At 38.1% G+C, this 18,620-nt stretch overlaps 1 protein-coding gene across 2 annotated transcripts in view; it reads right to left on the bottom strand.

Moving 5' to 3' along the window:
* The window catches only part of BBS8 (tetratricopeptide repeat protein 8), a 305,336-nt gene that overhangs the window by 216,242 nt on the left and 70,474 nt on the right, over positions 1-18,620 (bottom strand). For both annotated transcript variants that reach the window (XM_090398645.1, XM_090398646.1), the window contains exon 4: positions 1,905-2,039. In XM_090398645.1, the coding sequence (XP_090254771.1) occupies positions 1,905-2,039 (135 nt within the window). The remainder of the gene's footprint in view (positions 1-1,904; positions 2,040-18,620) is intronic.

The following is an 18,620-nucleotide window of genomic DNA, read 5'->3' as shown; positions in this document are numbered from 1 at the left end:
TCCTTGGTTTCTGTTAAGGCTGTCCCTTGAACGGATCAATACTGCAGCTTCTTTGATGTTACGGGTATGAAAGTCTTCTTCTAAGTATGGCATAGTACTTTTATCCCATTCAATGTTATGATTGATATTAGAAAAATGGAGAGCTAAACCGGAATTGTCTTCTCTGTTGTTGTTGACATCCCCGACGTGTTTTTTTTTCTTATCTCTAAACTTCTAGATGTTTGTCCTATGTAATTTAAACCACAAGAGCAGGGGATGTTGTATACTGCAGGATGTTTATAGAAAGCAATCTTGTCCTTAGGTGACCATGACAAGTTGCGAACTATCTTTATTGGTTTGAAGGTCACTCGGATCTCGTGAGGTCTTAACAGGTTTGCAATTTTCTGTGAAACTGTGCCAGCAACAGGAATGGAAATGGAAGACCTGTAGTTAGTTTCTTGGATTTGCTATATGGAGGGAGGGGTTGGAGAAAAGAATTTTATTTATCAATTTTTTCGGATAACCATTGTTTGTTAAAGTTTTGAAGATGAGATCTAATTCGTCTGTTAAAACGTTTGTCATCTCTTATGATACAAACTTTTTGTGTGCCTAGATGATGTCAACAGTAAAGTTGGCGAAACTAGAAGGCTACATCTCTGTAAAAATATCTGACCAATTAAAAACCCAGTTTTATATGTTTCTTTATATAATATCCAGTGGTCGTAAATAACATTATCATTCCCAAGTGATTACTTTTTCCAATTTCTGTGGATATTATATGGCTGTATTTAAAAATCATATCAAATTCAAATTATCTGTGTCACTCTAGTATTTGCCAATGATAATCTAATCTCACCACGAAGACCCTTTGTGCTTTTCACGTAAACTGCACGTGTGAAACATAACTATTGTTCATTTGGCCTTTTTGCTTTCTATATTTAAAATTATATTAATTGATAAATTAAAGTATTCAAAGTTATCCTACAATTAATTGTATTAGACCAATTAAGATAAGTGCTAAGGCACTATCCTATCCTAATTTATGCTCATGCATAGCCCTACACATTTTGCTGTGTAGGTATTTGGAACCAAAATTCTATGGAATATGTTGGTTACTCCTTATTGCTGGAGGTGTCCTATGTCTGTATAAGCGTGTGTTCACGGGGCCGGTTTTCCTGTTCTGGAGGACAAAAAACCCGAGTTTCCAGGTGAAAAAAAACCCCTACTTCCATATGAGACCAGGTAACTCACCTTTAGTCGAAAGATACCAGATAAAGGTTCTTCATATCACTGACAGGAATTGAACCCAGGTCTTTCCAATGGAAGGGCTTTATCTATACTGACTGAGCTGCGGAGGCTCGAGCTAATGCACTATGTACTCTTTAAAACTTTCATACATCAATAACAATGCAATCATACGGCTAAATTGATGTGAATTTTGTAGTGCAGGTTGCATAAGCCACACGACAGCACACCTACCCTAAATGGGCACATGACACCACTGGAAAACACAAAAACATACACTCACATCTATACAAAATGATTATCATTTAACTATATAAATTATTATTATTATTATTATTTGACACCTCCAGGGAGTCCAAAGACTCATCGAGGGAGAGTGTGCCAACAGCATCGAACGATTGGTCCCCTTCCAACTACTAACCACACTCCAACTTACTTAACTGAGCCAAGTAGCAGAGGCTCTACCAATCGACCAACCTTTGCCGACCACTCCACTCCACTGGTAAATGAAAGAGCAATCGCTTCAAAATGTAATCATGTACTAAAATCCATACATTTGCTAAAACATATGCATTTCTGAATGTTTAGCATTCATTGAATTATGAGAGTCAGGTTATTATTCATGTCATACAAACAAATTGAATGAATCTATTTTATTGATTCATTTAATCTTTACTTACCTGTCTAGCATCATTTTCATGATAGTATATATATTCAAAAAGAGGTTTGGCTAGACTGGGATTGGCAGCATATTTAGACATATTTAGTCTTGCTAAATTGATAAAAGGACCATCAGGTTGTGACAGCATAGAAGCCTAAAAAAATAAAAAAAAAATACAGATAAAAGGAAATCTGACACTTTGTGCAAAGATTGGTAGTTCATAATGAGCTAATTCTATAAAGTTTAAACTCCACTCTATTGCAACATATGAAATAAATGGATCATGATATGGGTGTATAAGTATATGAAAACATAAGTTTAATTAATTTTTTTTTTTTTTGGAATTTATGTTTAAATGGCCTCATTTTTTTAAGGTGCATTCATAAAATACCTATCAGATATGTTTTCCGTTCATTCACCAGTTACAGCTTGAGTAACTGGTGAATGATATAACGGTGTTATATCATTCACCAGTTAATCCTTCACAGTATCATTCACAGTTAATCAATATAATGGTGTTAGATCCTGAAAGAGGACCTTTTTATCGAAAGGGATAAATTTATTCAGTCAGGATTTAACAAGAAATAAAATTCTGAGCTAGAAATACTTGTACTTTTAGTCGAGAAAGCAAAAAGAAAACATGTTAGAATTACCCTAGAAAGAAGTAAAATAGAAGTGAAAGTTATATGTCTAAGTGCGAACAGAGGTATAAAGGGTGCTGGCTAGCTGCCTAAGATGACGTAACGCCTGAAGCGAAAGCATTTGTGGAAAGCGAGCTGAATTCGCATTCCGCGAAAAGAGTGCTCTTCAAGGAGCAGAAGTGTGTGGCGCAACCACATAAGGGCGAATAGGAGAGCGCAATGAGAGATCCTCCAATATAACAAGAGGGCACTATGAAGGGCAATAAAAGGGAGTTCACTCGGATTTGAACCCCCCCATTTTTTCTGTTCCAGTTTTTCTCGTGTGGACCAGCAGTGCTGACCGCTTGACGGCGCCAGACAGCAATCTCCTTCCCGGTTGCTAACTGAAGGAGTCAGGCATGCCATACATGAGATGACGGCATCCACCAACTCGGGCCATCGGTAAGAGTTTACCAATGCAAGACGGTGGAAAGTCCCCCCTGAAGGACGGCAGAGCTGACGACAGCATAGCGCTAAATGAGCATTAGTCTGGCAAAAGCAAGGAATGGCCATTTGTGTCGATCAGAGCAAGATCCACATGACCTGGATAAAGCAGAAAGATGTCTGACTACAAAGGACGGATGAAAGGAGCATGATGACCACTCAAGAAAGTGGTAATGTACAGAAATTTTCTTATTCATGTAACAATTAGTATTGGAGAAAAGAGAGAAGAACAGATTTCTAATTGAAAGGAAAGAGAACTTTTAAGTGACTTTGTGCTCAGTAACTTGTTAACTATATTGAACTAGTAGGTTGAAGGCCTGAGAGTATGCAACACTCAGTCAAATGTGAATGGATCTTTGTTAGCAAGCTTCATTTAGAATTTGAACTAGTGTCTTATGATGTGTGTGTACTTATTTTATCTAGAGATGTAAATAGTGTATTTGATAATTAGAATGCTCCCTATTGCTTAGCTAGGGAATTAGAATTTTGATATGACATACTTTTGATGTGTGGAAGTCTATTTGTATGCAATTTGATATTTAATAAACATGTTTTTTCTATGTAAGTCTGAGTTTGTCAGAGCGTGAGACTGATTTACTGATTTTTCCAATCTCTCTTTAATTTCCAAAGGGGAAATTAAAGAGAGATTGGAAAGTTTAGGCCATGACTGCAATGTTGAAATTTCTATAGGCACTTAATACTTTAACAACATTAGGTAATACTTAAACTCTGGGAAGGTTTCTTTTGAGCAAGAATTCCTCTGTTCTAGGACTCTGACTGGCGCAGCTAAATCAAACAAATTTTGTCAGAGTTCCGAAAGGAGAAACGGTCCCAGAGAGAGATAGGTTAGAGATTTAAGCTTAGTAGGCACAACAGGGGATAAGGATAAGGAATTTATAGAAAAAGTAATGACATAACAACAGACTAATTCAGGTGAGGGGGGATGTCCGTTAAATCCGAAAGTCTGTTATAGGTTAGAGATTTAAGCTTAGTAGACACAACAGGGGATAAGGAATTTATAGAAAAAGTAATGACATAACAACGGACTAATTCAGGTGAGGGGGATGTCCGTTAAATCCAAAAGTCTGTTATATAATAAAGTAGATTTTCCGAATGTATGTCTATAAAATGCATACATACATCAACCATTCACCACGAGTAAACAAATGCACACTACTGGGCGTGGCTTAGCACACATCGGAACATCGCCAGCACGCTTTAAAACTGCCGCAGAAATTCATGCCATGCAACAAAAGAACCAATTACAGCACGATTGGTGTGATCATGTGCTAATTATTCAACGAACATGTTTTATGAGCAGTGACTCATTTATGTCGGCTAAATTACTACAGTGTTTTTCCAACATATGATGGCCTATTCGTCAAAATTTGTTAAAAATAACAGGAAATTAATAACAAAAAATAACGTGTTAATTTAAATATAAGCAAATCTTGGTTAAAAGCATTTTAAAATTAACATGTTAATTTTCACGTGTGACATACGGACCGTAAATTTGTCCGTCAAATCCAAAGTCTGGTTAAATCGAGGGTTTACTGTATTTGGAAATCATACAAAGCAATCTTAATCTTACCTTCAGATCATTCACACACATAAAATTTGTTGAAATGCACTAAAATTATAAAAAGCAATAATTTTACTCTAGCTGAATAATTATTATTATTACGATGAGGATTCAGGTCTCCATGGAGTCACAAGACTCATCGTGGGAGGCCCATCTCAGAAAACACAATCATACCACTCCTTAAACACATTGACCATTCGTGTTCTCACCACTCTATCAGGTAGTGCATTCCACAGGTCAACCACCCCTCCATACAAAGATACTCCTCACCCTTTCTCACAACTTCCTTTTGTAGCTTCCAGGGATGGCCCCTAATCCTTGCTCCTCTCCTCCTGTTCCACCAAACGAAAGAACTCAGCAGTGTCAACCCTGTAACCACCTCTCAAGAGTTTAAAAGTCCCAATCATATCGCCTCTACTTCATAATTAACATTGTACAGTTGTTGTCCATCTCTACACTCTTTCTACAGTTAATGAATCCCCTTCCAATCCTGGGGACCAAATTCAAGAACAATAGTCCAAGCGTGGTCTGATCAGGACTTTATACCATGGAATAACAACTCTTTTATCTCTGAAGGTCAGCATTCATCCTCAGTATTGCAGCAATCCTCTGGGTTACCTTCACCTCCTTTGCAATATGTTCCATAAATTTCAGGTCTCTATCAATCATCACACTAGATACACTGCCTTCTCCACTTCCTCCAGTGCAGTTCCTCCAACAGAGTATGCAGCCTCTCATTGATGTATCCCCAACTTCAAGACTTTACGTTAATTTCAGACAAATAATGGAGATTACAACCATGTTAGAAATAATTACTTTAATTTCCCGATGTTTCGATCTTCATATTCAGGTCATCATCTGGAGTACAGACACATATACTAAATCGTACTTACCGGGTGCGAAATTTAAGGATGTAAGTGAGAGTATTAGAGTGCAAAAACAGAGGGTGAAAGAATTAATAATTATAGCGGGTACGAATGAATTGAAAGGTGATACATTTTTTATGAGAGAGGGCTTGAAAGTATCGTTAAAGGTAGCGAAAGAAAAGAGTGACAGAGTTAGAATGGTTAGTCTGTTGCCGCGGTTTGACAGAGAGGAGTTTAGGAGGAGGGCCATAATTGCAAATGATATTATGCGTAGGTTATGCAGACGGTGTGGTGTGGAATTCGTGGACGTGTGGAATGAGTTTGAAGGGCGAAAGGACTTATACAAGATGGATGGCCTGCATTTGAATGGACTAGGTGTGCGGAGACTGGAAAGAGGGTTGCTGAATGAAGTGAAAATGGATGTGCAAAACCAGGGAAACTAGAACTACCAAGGAGGGGGAGGGGGATGGATATGCAGACATCAGTGAGACAGATGAGTGTAAGAATGTATATAATGTACCCGAGCCAGCACTAAGGACAAAAAATGGGAATGGGTCATTTAGAATAACGTATCAATATAGGGGTGGGACTAAGGGATCACTGCATTTCATGTATACTAATGCCAGGAGTATTAGGAACAAGAAGGAAGAATTTTTGGCCTTGATTGGCTCTTCCTGGCCACAGGTTATTGGCATTAGTGAAACATGGCTGACGGAAGAAGATATAGTTAGCGGGATAGAATATGTAGGTTATAGTGTGTTTAGGAGGGACAGAGAGAATAAAATGGGGGGGGGTATTATTGATGATAGCTGATGAACTGCAGCCAAGGAGAATTGAAGTTTTATCGCAGGATAGTGAAAGGAGCTCATTTCAGGCTATTTGGTGTGAGATTGAGACTGGCAGAATAAAATATACAGTTGGGTGCTGCTATAGACCAGGTGATGGAATAGATGGTCGAGATAGTATGCATAGGGAAATTGATGAAATGAGTGTAAGGAGGGTAATTATTATGGGGGATTTCAACTATGGTAACATTGATTGGAAGGAGGAGAGGACACATGTGAGGAAGGAAAAGGATTTTATTCAATTATTAAGGGATAACTATCTGAGACAGCATGTAATTGAAAATACTAGGGGTGTGAGAGTGCTTGACCTGGTAACAGCATCTGAGAATTTGACTGTAATGAATATGACCATGTTGCCACCTATTGGTGAGAGTGATCATAAGGGAAAATTCCACACCTTTAGCCACCTCCCAGGTCTTGACCTGGGAGGTGGCTAAAGGTGTGGAATTTTCGATTAAGACAGGGTATATGTGGAATTACCGTGCTGGCAAGTATGACAAGCTTAGGAGATTGCTTGGATCAGTGCCATGGCATGTACAACTGCAAGGTCTGGATGTCGATAGAGCATAGGAAGTGGTCAGGGAGCATTTACAGGAGGTAATGGCTGATTGTATATCTAGGGTCCGAATAGTAAAACAAGTAGGGGTTAAATGGATGAATAACACCATTAAGCTTGAGCTGCAAAAAAAAGAAACAACTGTGGAGGGAATTTAAAGAAAGGGGAGACCTGCAGGCACACGAACGGTATAAAGTGCAGGCCAGAAAGGAAACGAGTGCAGTAAAAAAAGCAAAAGTGGATTATGAAAGGAAACTAGCTTTGCAAGCAAAAGAGAATCCAAAACAAAATGCTTTCAATATGCTGCAAGCAAGAAAAAAACTGTACACGGTAAAATGATTTTAAGGAATGATGATGGTGAGGAGGTCACTGAATCAGTCGATATAGTGGAGTTACTGAGCGCGCACTTTGCAAAAGCATATCATCCAGGTGGTGACATTGAAAAAATGAAGGAACCATTAGTTTATACGGGAATAGTGATGAATGAAGTGGAGGTGACTAGTCTATTACAGAACCTTAATGTGAACACATCTGTGGGATTGGATGGTATACCGGCACGGGTCTTGCGTGAAGCGGCTAAAGAATTATCAGTGCCCTTGACCATGTTGTTTAATCTGAGCCTAGGGTCCGGTTTAGTCCTGAAGGTGTGGAAAGAGGGGAAATTAGTTTCACTGCATAAAGGAGGATCCAAGACTACGGTTGCAAATTACCAACCGATCAGCATATCAGGAGTCGTTGTCAAGGTCTTAGAGAAAGTAGTCAAGGGAAAAATACAGGAACGGATTGATGAAAACAAGATACTGTACAGGGGACAGCATGGCTTTGTGAAGGGTAGATCATGCTTCAGTAACTTGCTCAAGTTTTATAACAAGGTGACGGCTGAACTGGATAAGGGAAATGGGTTTACAGTGATACTGCTGGACCTGGCAAAGGCGTTTGACAGGATACCACATGGAATACTAATCCGTAAACTACAACATATGGGAATGGATATAGGGTTGGTGAGGTGGATAGGTGGTTGGTTGATGGATAGATATCAAAGAGTAGTTTATTCAGGAGTAGAGTCCAAAAGACGGCCTGTGACTAGTGGTGTGCCGCAGGGTTCTGTTCTTGGACCACTGCTGTTTAATCTGTTCGTTAAGATATAGGGAAGGATCTAAGTGGAACAATTCATTTGTTCGCTGATGATGCAAAGTTGGGTAGGGCAATAGTGAATGCAGAAGATGTCAAAGTCTTGCAGGATGACTTAGATAGATTGGAGTTCTGGGCTAAGGAGAATGGATGTCAATTTAATGTGACAAAATGTAAGGTTATGCATTTTGGGGTGAAAAGATTAGCAGCAGTATACCACATTGGTGGAACTGTACTCCAAGAGATTGATGAGGCCAGGGACTTGGGAGTGTTGGTGGATAGGGAGATGAAGTTTAGGGGGCACACTGCAAAAGTAGCTAAATCAGCTCATCAACTCACTTGGTTGTTGAAAAATACCTTGACGAGCAGAGAAAAACAAGTTATTGTACCTCTGTACCGAGCCCTGATAAGACCTCATCTCGACTACTGTGCCCAGATTTGGTCACCTCGGTTCCCTCTTGATGGGGAGGAGGTTGAGAGGATCCAGAGGCGAGTGACTAAGATGATAGCAGGTCTATGGAATGAACCATATGAGAACAGGTTGAAGATTTGTGGGTTGCAGAAACTAGTTGATAGGCGGAAAAGGGGAGACATGATTGAGACATTCAAATTGCTAAAAGGATTCTATAGGATTAATTCAGATGATATTTTTGAGATCAGGACTGGTGGTGGGAGAACTAGGGGACACCTATGGAAGCTGGGCAAGAGTGTGGTTAGCAGGGGTGTTAGAGCTGGGTTCTTTACTTTTAGAGTGGTAAATGAGTGGAATAAGCTGCCAGAGTCTGTTGTGGGTGCTATGACGGTGAACGAGTTCAAGACAAGGTATGATAGATACTGTGAGAATGTAATCGCATAGTTGTGTGGACATGATGTTTAGGGCCTCCCTCGATGAGTCTAAGGACTCCTGGAGTCGCCCGAAATAATAATAATAATAATAATAATAATAATAATATATACAGAGACAAGCTATATTACATTTCAAATAGTATGCCAAAGAGACAATGATTTGATCAACAGTTATTCTACTGGCTTGACCTCTAGTAGAAAAAAAATATAAATAAAATAAAATAAAATAACTACATCAAAGCTACATTGTATTCATAACGTCATCAGCAAACAATTTCATATACAAAACTATCTATATCAAATTGTTCTCTGACGATGTTATAAATAGAATATAGCTTTGATGTAGTTATTTTATTTTATTTATCTATTTTTGTCCACGAGATGTCAGACCAGTAGAACAACTGCTGATCATATCATTGTCTCTTTGACATACTTTTTGAAATGAAATATAGCTTCTCTCTGTACATATATGTGTATACTCCAGATGTTTCAGATGCCTTTGTAAAATCCAAAAAATAAAAAATAAAAAAATAGCAGAATATGCCTTTCCCTCATCAACTGCTCTTGTTACTTAGCAAGAGCTTAACAAATCCATGATGACTATCGCAGATAGCATTTACCCTCATCTACCCAATGATCTGATTATATGATCCCTCACTAATTTCTCCAAGATCTTAACAACTACTGATGAAATACAAAGTGATCTATGTGGTTTGACACTTCCAGTCTGCAACCATTCTTATGCAATGGAAGTATCTTACCCTCCTTCCACTCCTTGAGTATCTTACCCTCCTTCCACTCCTTGAGTACCTTTCCCATGGCCAAACATTCATTAAAAAACCAGGTCAAGGGAGCTGTCAGTTCTTTAACACATTCTCTCAAAACCCATGACAAAATTCCATCCAGTCCCACCACTTTATTGACATCCAGAGTATTCAGTATTTGAAACACACTCTCCTGTTGTACTTCTAAATCTCGAACCTGCCCTATTCCTCTGGTATTAAAACCTACTTCTCCAGGATGAAATACCCCAATAAAGTGTTCATTAAACAACTACACTATGTCTTTTGCATCAGTCACTCTATTCCCATTTTTATTCTTCTGCAATCATTTCTCTTCCTACTGACCACATAGCTAAAAAATTCCTCACAGTTTTCTTTGGATCTCAATGCTAATCATTTCTCATATTCCAATTTTGCCTTCCTTACCATACTAGTCACTCTCCTGGCCTGAGTCTTATATTCTTCATGCATCTGCTCTCCACTCTCACTATATCTCTTCCATAACCTCTTTTTTTACCTGACTTGCTATTGCTGCTAATAAATACTGCTTCAGAATTTCCCAAGAACTAATGATATCTCACCCTTCCAATTCCTCCCTCCATGGAACTACTTCAAATTGATATCTAAGACTATTATAATCACCTGCTTTATAATTCCACATATGTACCTTTCTCTTTGATACTCCTGCATGTCTATTCATCTTCCAAGTCAAAACTAGAAGGTCACGCTCTCTCCAACTGGGAGGCAGAGATGCCATCTCACTTATGATCAGCTCTTCTGATGCTATGACCAAATCCAAAACTCTTATACCTCATGTTCCTTCTACTACGTGTTGCCTAAGACATCTGTCCCTCAAGAATTCTAGAAATTCCATTGCCTTAATACTACATGCAGTTTTCGCTTCCCAATTTATACTGCTGTAGTTAAAATCTCCCGTAACTATCATTCTTCTTGCACCTGCCAAGCTCGACTACCTAAACATTCCTGCTCCTCACCCTCTCTGTTCCCTGCAGTGTTTCTCAACGTTTTTTGGATCATGCCCCACCTCAATGTCTCAAAGATTTTGATGCCCCCCCCCTCTAGCATAATAATCAGTCAAGTTCTGAAAAAGTATAATATAAATATGTATAAATATGTATGTGTACATTTTCTAATTGCCCCCCCCCATGGGACATATGCTCCACGTTGAGAAACACTGGTCCCTGGCTTGTACAACACCCCACTAAATATCCTGTCCTACCTCACACCATATGCTTTTAAAACCATTGGTGCCACTGCCCTCCAAATCTTCCACTCTGAGAGGACACAAATCATCACTTATCATAAGCAGTACTTCACCATTGCGTTTTCCCTTCCTATCCTCTCAAAAAATGCTGTACTCTGCTACTTCTATTCCTGTTAGTATGTCATCTTCAATCAACCACATCTCAGAGATCCCATATAATCTTTAGACAGGCTGATGCTAGCTGCACCAGCAATTAATCTCCTTTATTCTAGATACTCCTGTATCATGAGTATAAAGAATAAAAATTTCACTGTTTCTATACCTACAATTATCCCCTCCAGACTCCACTCGATTCGGCATTACCCGATGTATTTCCCCCTTCTCCCAAGTACCTATTCCCACAAGAGGCCATCCCTGTTACCATCCATCCTGATAATTCTAGTTTCCCTGCATTGACACACTGACTCGTTCAGAGAAGAGCATTCTTTCCAGATGCCTATATCCTTCCTCATTCAAATGCAAGCTGTCTCTCTCTCTCTTGCATACAGTTCCTTTTTATCCTCAAATGCCCTCAAAGCATCCAGATATTCCAAGCCTCTTTCAACACATTCTGGCTGTTATACTATTCATTATTGATGCTCATTTCCGCAGCTCTGCATTATCATGTCTGGGCAACACACAGACGTGCACACACGCTCCCCCCCCCCTTCTCAGAGGCTTCCTTACAACCTCATGAACCTCAGCATGAACAGATCTCAACACCTTCAGATCTCTTGCCACCCGATTCATACTACCTCTCAAGTCATTCGTGACAACCATCACAATCATCTCATCCACCCTTTTACCTCACTTAATTGCCATAGCCACACTTTCTATCATTCCTCCAGGCAAACACTCCTCAGACATTCTATCTTGAGCAGCATGGATCATCGAGCCTCCATACATCTCACCTATTACTACTCTGTTTCTACCTTGCTCACCTGCATCCCCCCCCCCAACACTTTCTTTGTCTGTTCCCCCTACTTACTTGTCATCCTGGCATCTCTCCATCCTTGCTTCCAGCACTCTCTCACAATTTTCTCATTCCGTCTCTTTTACTAGTTCTCCTAATCTCGCCTCTTCTATCATTCCCATAACTGTCTCTCACTCCTACTCTGAGTCGCTTTGCATTCATTGTTTCCAGTTGCTTAATCTCTTCTTTTACACTTCTCAATTTATTCATGAGACATTCCACTTCCTCTTTCAGCACATCTTTCTTTCTCCTCTCTGCAAGCTACCTACCCTTGCTTGCCATTCATCCTCCCAATTAACACCATCTTCGAAAACTTCACTATGATTCAAACTTACCATGCCCCTTACTTTTATTTTTTCATTTACAATCTCCTTGTTATCCTTACCCTCAATCTTCTCCATCGGTATTCTCCTGTTTCTGATGTAACGGTGCCAAGGTCTATTACACTTAATGTCTAAATCACAAAGCTCTTCCCATTTTCTACATTTTCCACATAGATGCACTCCCTGATCTCTCACCTACCACATATCTAACTGTTGGGATGCATATATGCCACAAGCACCTTATACCACAAAATCCAGTAGTAGTGGATAAGTACTACTTATCCACTACCACTGGATTTTGTAGTAGTCCTTATAGTAGTAATAAGTATTAAGTAGTAATAATAAATAGTAATAATAATAAGTAGTAGTAGTAGTAAGTAATGCATAGTAGTGGATAAGAAATGAATCGATATAGTATTTAGGATCGTGAATGTAATTTGTAAAACTGTTGTCACTGTTTTTAATTACAGCCAAAGCAACTAATGCTACAAGACCCAGTGTATTATGTTCAAGTGTGTAATTATTCATGCTGGCCAGTTTGACTGTTGTGTGGGGTGAATAATCCAGTTTCCAAAGGAAACCCTACTAACTCTGTATAAGGCCTACTAACATACCTAACAGTAAAAGTTCTTATATAAGTTCATCACATCCCAGAGGATTCAAACTGAGTTCATTCCAGCAAAGAGCATCATCAATACTTACTGAGCTATGGAGGCTGAGTAAGTATTGATGTTTTTGAAATGAAACCAGAAATCTTCAATTTCTGGTTTCATTCAGATTACTTTTACGTAACCGTCTACATCACCACTGTCCTTTGCATCACTTCTATAATCCATTGTGATATTACAATTTAACAATGCATTCTGGTCACATGGCCAAACCATCGCAGTCTTCTTTCTCGGATTTTGTCTATTATTGTTATTTCTTGTTTTAGTCATTTCCTTATGTCTTCGTTTCTTAGTCGATCCAGCAGAGATGCTCCAAGTAATCTTCTTAGCCAACCCATTTCAGTAACTAATAATTTTTTCTCTTCAGCCTTTTTGAGATTCCAGCATTCACTTCCATAGAGGAGTATTGGGAGGACCATTGTTTCACAGATTCGTACTTTTGTTACTTGTTTGATGTCTCTTGACTTCCATATTTTATTAAGTTGGCCAAAAGTTTGGGATGCTTGACTGATTCGTCTGTTTATATCTTTTATAATTTCACCATTGTACTCAATAACTCCTCCAAGGTAGGTGAAGTTTCTACCTGCTCTAGATTCTTACTATTCATTTCAATTTTCAGATTGGTGCTTCTTTTTCCTGTTTGTATAATTTTTGTTTTGTCTATATTTATGTTTAATCCAGATTTTATACACTCCTTTATTTAATCAGAAATTCGCTGTAGATTTTCTTCTGTGCTTGCAAGTAATGCAATGTCGTCTGCAAATTTTAAATTTGTCACATTTTTCCCATATATTTTGATTCCTGGAACACTTAAAAAATTTTCTCTGTAATTCTCACATTCAATTTTATTCCCTTTTTTATAGATGATACTGTAAGAGCTCTACTTCAATAATTAAGAATTCTACCTTCTGATGTGGCCCTCTGAATTATCCCATGCAGTGTAGCCACTGCAAAACTTTTATACTTCCATACTTAAGCATTTTAGGTTGAATATAATCTACTCAAGCTGCCTTTCCACTTTTCAAGTTTTTGATGGCTTTTTCTACCTCAAATATTGATAAGTACTCCTCTTTGCATTCCTCTTGAAAATTTTTTAGTATGGTTTTATCACTGCTTGGTTCATTTAACAGCCTTTTAAAGTAATTATTCTAGGCATCCAGGATATCCTTATCTTCAGTTTTCATATCACCTTTATCATCTTTGATTCTTTTTGCAGTATTCTTTCCTCCATTTCTAAGCTTCTTCAATAGCCTCCAGAACATTTTGCCACCCTCCTAATATTTATTTTCTATATTCCTACTCAAGTGTTCCCAATGCCTTTTGTTTAGCTACTTTTACACATAGCTTAGCTATCTTACATTTTCTCTTTTTTTAAGGGCATCTGCCAACTTATTTGCTAGGAACTTTTGGTATGCTTTCTTCTTTTCCAGGATTGCTTCTTTAACACGTTTGCTGCCACGCTATTTCGGCATTGTCTGTTCCCATACGCCGAGCAATTTCACTTCTTCAAAGGTCAGTACGATAATCTCGTTGCCGGCAGTCAGCGTCATATGAGTATACTCATAGTTGGCTTGTGCAGAGCATATACCATCAATGAGAATACACAGTTTTGATGCTAGCTCCACAAGCCAAGCATTTTCACTTCTTCAAGGTCAGTACAGTAATCTCGTTGCCAGCGGTAAGCGTCATACGAGTATACTCATAGCAGGCTTGTGTAGCTGGTTTACCAACTACGAGTATACTTGTAGTTGGCAGCGAACGTGTTAACTTCTTGTGTCCACCATAGTGTTCTTATTTTTCTATCCTTGCAGACAACTAGCTAATCTTATTATCATTATCATCAAATTACTGATATGTAATTTGATGACAATGATAACAATGATTAGAAAAGTGCAAACTAGGTTGAAGCCAAACAGAAGTCATAATTATCAGATTTTCATTTTAAGACAAATAGCTGAGAAATCATGGGAATATAACAAGGATAAATAAGTATTTAAGTTTTGTAAATCTGGAAAAGGCATATGAGATGTTACCAAGAGAAAAGTTGTTCAAAACACTACTATTATAAATGGGACATTATATCACACAATATGTAGCCTATTTGAGATGTAAGTCAGCTGTTAAAATTGAAGGAGGTACAAGAAGGGTAACTCATGGGTGAGACAAGGGTGCACATTATTTTCACTGTTATTCATCACCTATATGGATCACATTATGAAGAAATGGCATTAAATCTGATATCATGTAGTACCATTATAATACCCAATCATCTAGGAAGTTTTTCAGATTGCTGCTATGTACCCTCAAGATATTAGAACCTGGGATTACATATTATAATATCCTGAGGATATGTATATATATATATATCTTCAGAATAATAGGGAAAGTAAATGTGGTGGTCAAGTGTCACTCATGATAAGTAATGAATTGTGCCCTCTGAGGTGGAGAATCTCATAGAAATAAGACTAAGAGCTTTGAATGTATAATACAGATGTTTATAAGACAAGATATTTAGTGGGATGTTGCTACAGGCAAGAGAATATAAATGGTGATGAGCAGAAAATGTTTAGGTAAATTAGTTTGGCAAGTGCAAAGCAAGTGATCATTATGGGGGAATTCAACAATAGCTGTCTTGCAACTGTCTTAGACAAAATCTGGTGAAGAATACACAAGGATCAAGAGTTTTGGATTTGGTGAGAGCAATAGAGGATCTGATTGCGACTGAGATGTCATACATGTCCACAGCTGGTGAGAGCAACCATGCAGTCCTGACTTGGAGGATGAATAGGCAAGTAGAGGTATCATGGACTTCGCAACCAGCTTGCAGCAGTATAATGGATGAAAGAATTTGAAGGATAAAAGATCATTAATGCATGGGACATACTTAAAAAAAAATTATTGACAGCAATGATAGATTGCATACCTAGAGTGAAGAAGGTAAAGTGATTTGGAGTCAAATGGATGCCATGAGAAATTAAAGAATTGCAAATGAAAAAGAGATTATGGAAGATATATATATAGAGAGAGAGAGAGGAGAATGGCTGCATGAGCAATATAATGCTCAATTTATAGGAAAGTGACTAATATTGTAAGGAAAGAAAAATTAAAATATGAAAGAAGATTAGCAATCCAAGAAAAATATCAAGGATTTTTTGTGGAAATGTGTGTGGCACGTTATGTGGTGGGTAGGAAGACAAATGGTTATACAGAGATTACCTTGCTGGATGGAGATAGGACTCAACTGGCCAATGTATAGCAAGCTTTATTCCTAGAAGGATAAGAAGGGAGTGAAGTTTTAGGAGCGAATGTATTCCTGCTGAGTATACTATATTCCATCTAGTCCCCCTTTCCCTCTGTCAGTAAGGCAGAGGGGAAGGGGAGACTAGATGGAATTTTAAATTGTGTTTTAAGAGAATGTGCTCAGGAACTGACCATGCCATTAACTTGGATGTTTAATGAAAGTCTTGTGATGAGAAAGGTTTCTGGAGAGTGGAAAGAGGGTAAGATAATCCCAATGCATAAAGGTAATAGAATGGGGAATATCGAACTATAGGACTATTTGTATTTCTTTTGTAGCTAAGATTTGGAGAAATTGGTAAGAACTTTGATAGAGAAATTTGATAGGCATAGAGGCAGATGAGGGCAATATTATTTTTGCAGGCCAACATGGATTTGTTAAAGGGCACTCCATTTTAGTAATATGGTTATCTTTTATGATCCTCTATAGCTCAATCATTATAGATGAAGCCCTTTGGTGGGAAAAACCTGGGTTTGATTCCCATCAGTGACGTGAGAAACCTTTATCTGTCCTCATTCAACGAAAGGTGAGTTAGCTGGTCTCATGTACAGAGGTAGATGGTTTTTTCACCAGGAAACTCTGGTGTTTCTTCCTCCAGAACAAGCAAACTGGTCCAGTGAATACAGGCATCTACAGACATAGGACACACACCAGGAGACATAGGGCCAACGACCTTATCCTCGAGATGGTTGCGGTTACAAGAATAAGAAACCTCGACACTGTAAAAAGGTAGAAGAGGAGGATTAAGAAAGAAGAAGAAAAAGATTATCTTTTACAATAGAGTAACAACAGCAGTGAATAAGGGTAAGGCATATACTATCATTTTTTTAGATTATGCAAAGCCATTTGACAGGGTGACAAGTTGGTTTTTAAGTTGAAACATATGGATTTGGATATTAGGTTAGTAGACTGCATTTGTAACTGGCTTTCTGTTAGATATCAGAGAGCTGTATGTGGGGGAGATATCAGAGGTATGAAGGTTACAAGTAGAGTTCCACAGAATTCAGTATCCGGACCAATACTGTTCAATCTTTATGCCAATGACATTGTCATGGGACTACAGAGAGATATTCAGTTGTTTGCAAATGATTGAAGCTTTGAAGGGTTATTAACAATATTGCTGATGTTTTGGCTCTTCAAGAGGATTTGAATAAGCTACAAGAAATCCACGTGACCATACTTGAGCACAGTAATCCAGATGTGGTTTTATTAAGGCTTTGTAAAGAGGAATCCCTTATTTCTGCTGGTTAGCGTGTTCTTCAATAACCAAGCAATGTTGTGAGTTACCTACTTTAGCAATATGTCCTCTAAATTTTAACTCTCTATCAACTGTTACCCCAAAATCCCTGGATACATTAATTTCATGGAGTACAGTTCCCTCAATGTGGTACACAACTTGTAATCATCATATCCTAAAATGCATAAATTTAGACTTTTTCACATTAAATTGACATCCATTATGCTTTACCCATAACGGATATCAGCCTATTTAAATCATCCTGCAAGCTCTCTCCATCACCTTGATTAACTATTACTCAACCCAACTTTGCATATTGTCAGCAAACAACTGAATATCTCCCTTCAAATTATTTATTACATCATTCATTTACAAATTAAACAGCACTAGTCCAAGCACAGAACCCTGCAGCACACCATTAGTCACCTGCCTTCTCCTTTATTCTGCTCCCCCATATACTACTCTTTTCGTATCTGTCCATTAGTCACTCTTGTATCCATATCACCAGTTTCCTATCCATCTCCATTTGTTGCCGTCATTTGCATAACAGAGTTCCATGTAGTATCCTGTCAAACGTTTTTTTTTGCAAAACCCAGTGGTATCATCATGTAGCCATTCCCTTTATCTAACTCATTTGTCACTACTAATTAACTTGGTAATCTACTAACTATTACAAAAAGTTTGTAGACTACCAAGGCATAAACGTGTGGACAGACTTATGTGTTCGTCGAACATGTTGTTTATTATTTTAACGGTATAATAGAACACAGAAACTAAGTAAATAATTAATTTATTGACTTGATGCTGATATTTCGCTGGTATTATAACCAGCATCTTCAGAGCACAAAAACACTGTTTGTCACAATACGCGAGACTAAAACAACATGCTAAAAAAAAAAACTTCAGAGCACAAAAACACTGTTTGTCACAATACGCGAGACTAAAACAACATGGTGTACTTAACCAAAAGACTAGAGTCCTGATTATGGCGCCCTCTATCTGAAAAAAAAAAAAAAAAAAAAAAAAAACCGCTATCATATATTACTAGAGTCCTAGAAAAGTGCTAGTTTTTTCTTAATATGACTGTCTCCCAGATCTTCGGCAAGTTAATACAGCCATATTTGTTGAGATTTGGAGTGTGTTTTAGGGCTTCTGTCGCCTCTAAAAACAATCTCTCTGATTTATATGGGTTTCTGTGTAGTACTTTTGTGTTTTTCCAGTTGATCCTGTGTGCAGGGGT

Source organism: Typopeltis vanoorti, chromosome 10, assembly GCF_054136105.1.
Source record: "Typopeltis vanoorti isolate ZY-2024b chromosome 10, IOZ_Tvanoo_1.0, whole genome shotgun sequence".
NCBI lineage: Eukaryota > Metazoa > Arthropoda > Arachnida > Uropygi > Thelyphonidae > Typopeltis > Typopeltis vanoorti.
Note: the sequence above shows the minus strand (reverse complement) of the source record. Positions and strands in the feature narration are given on the sequence as shown.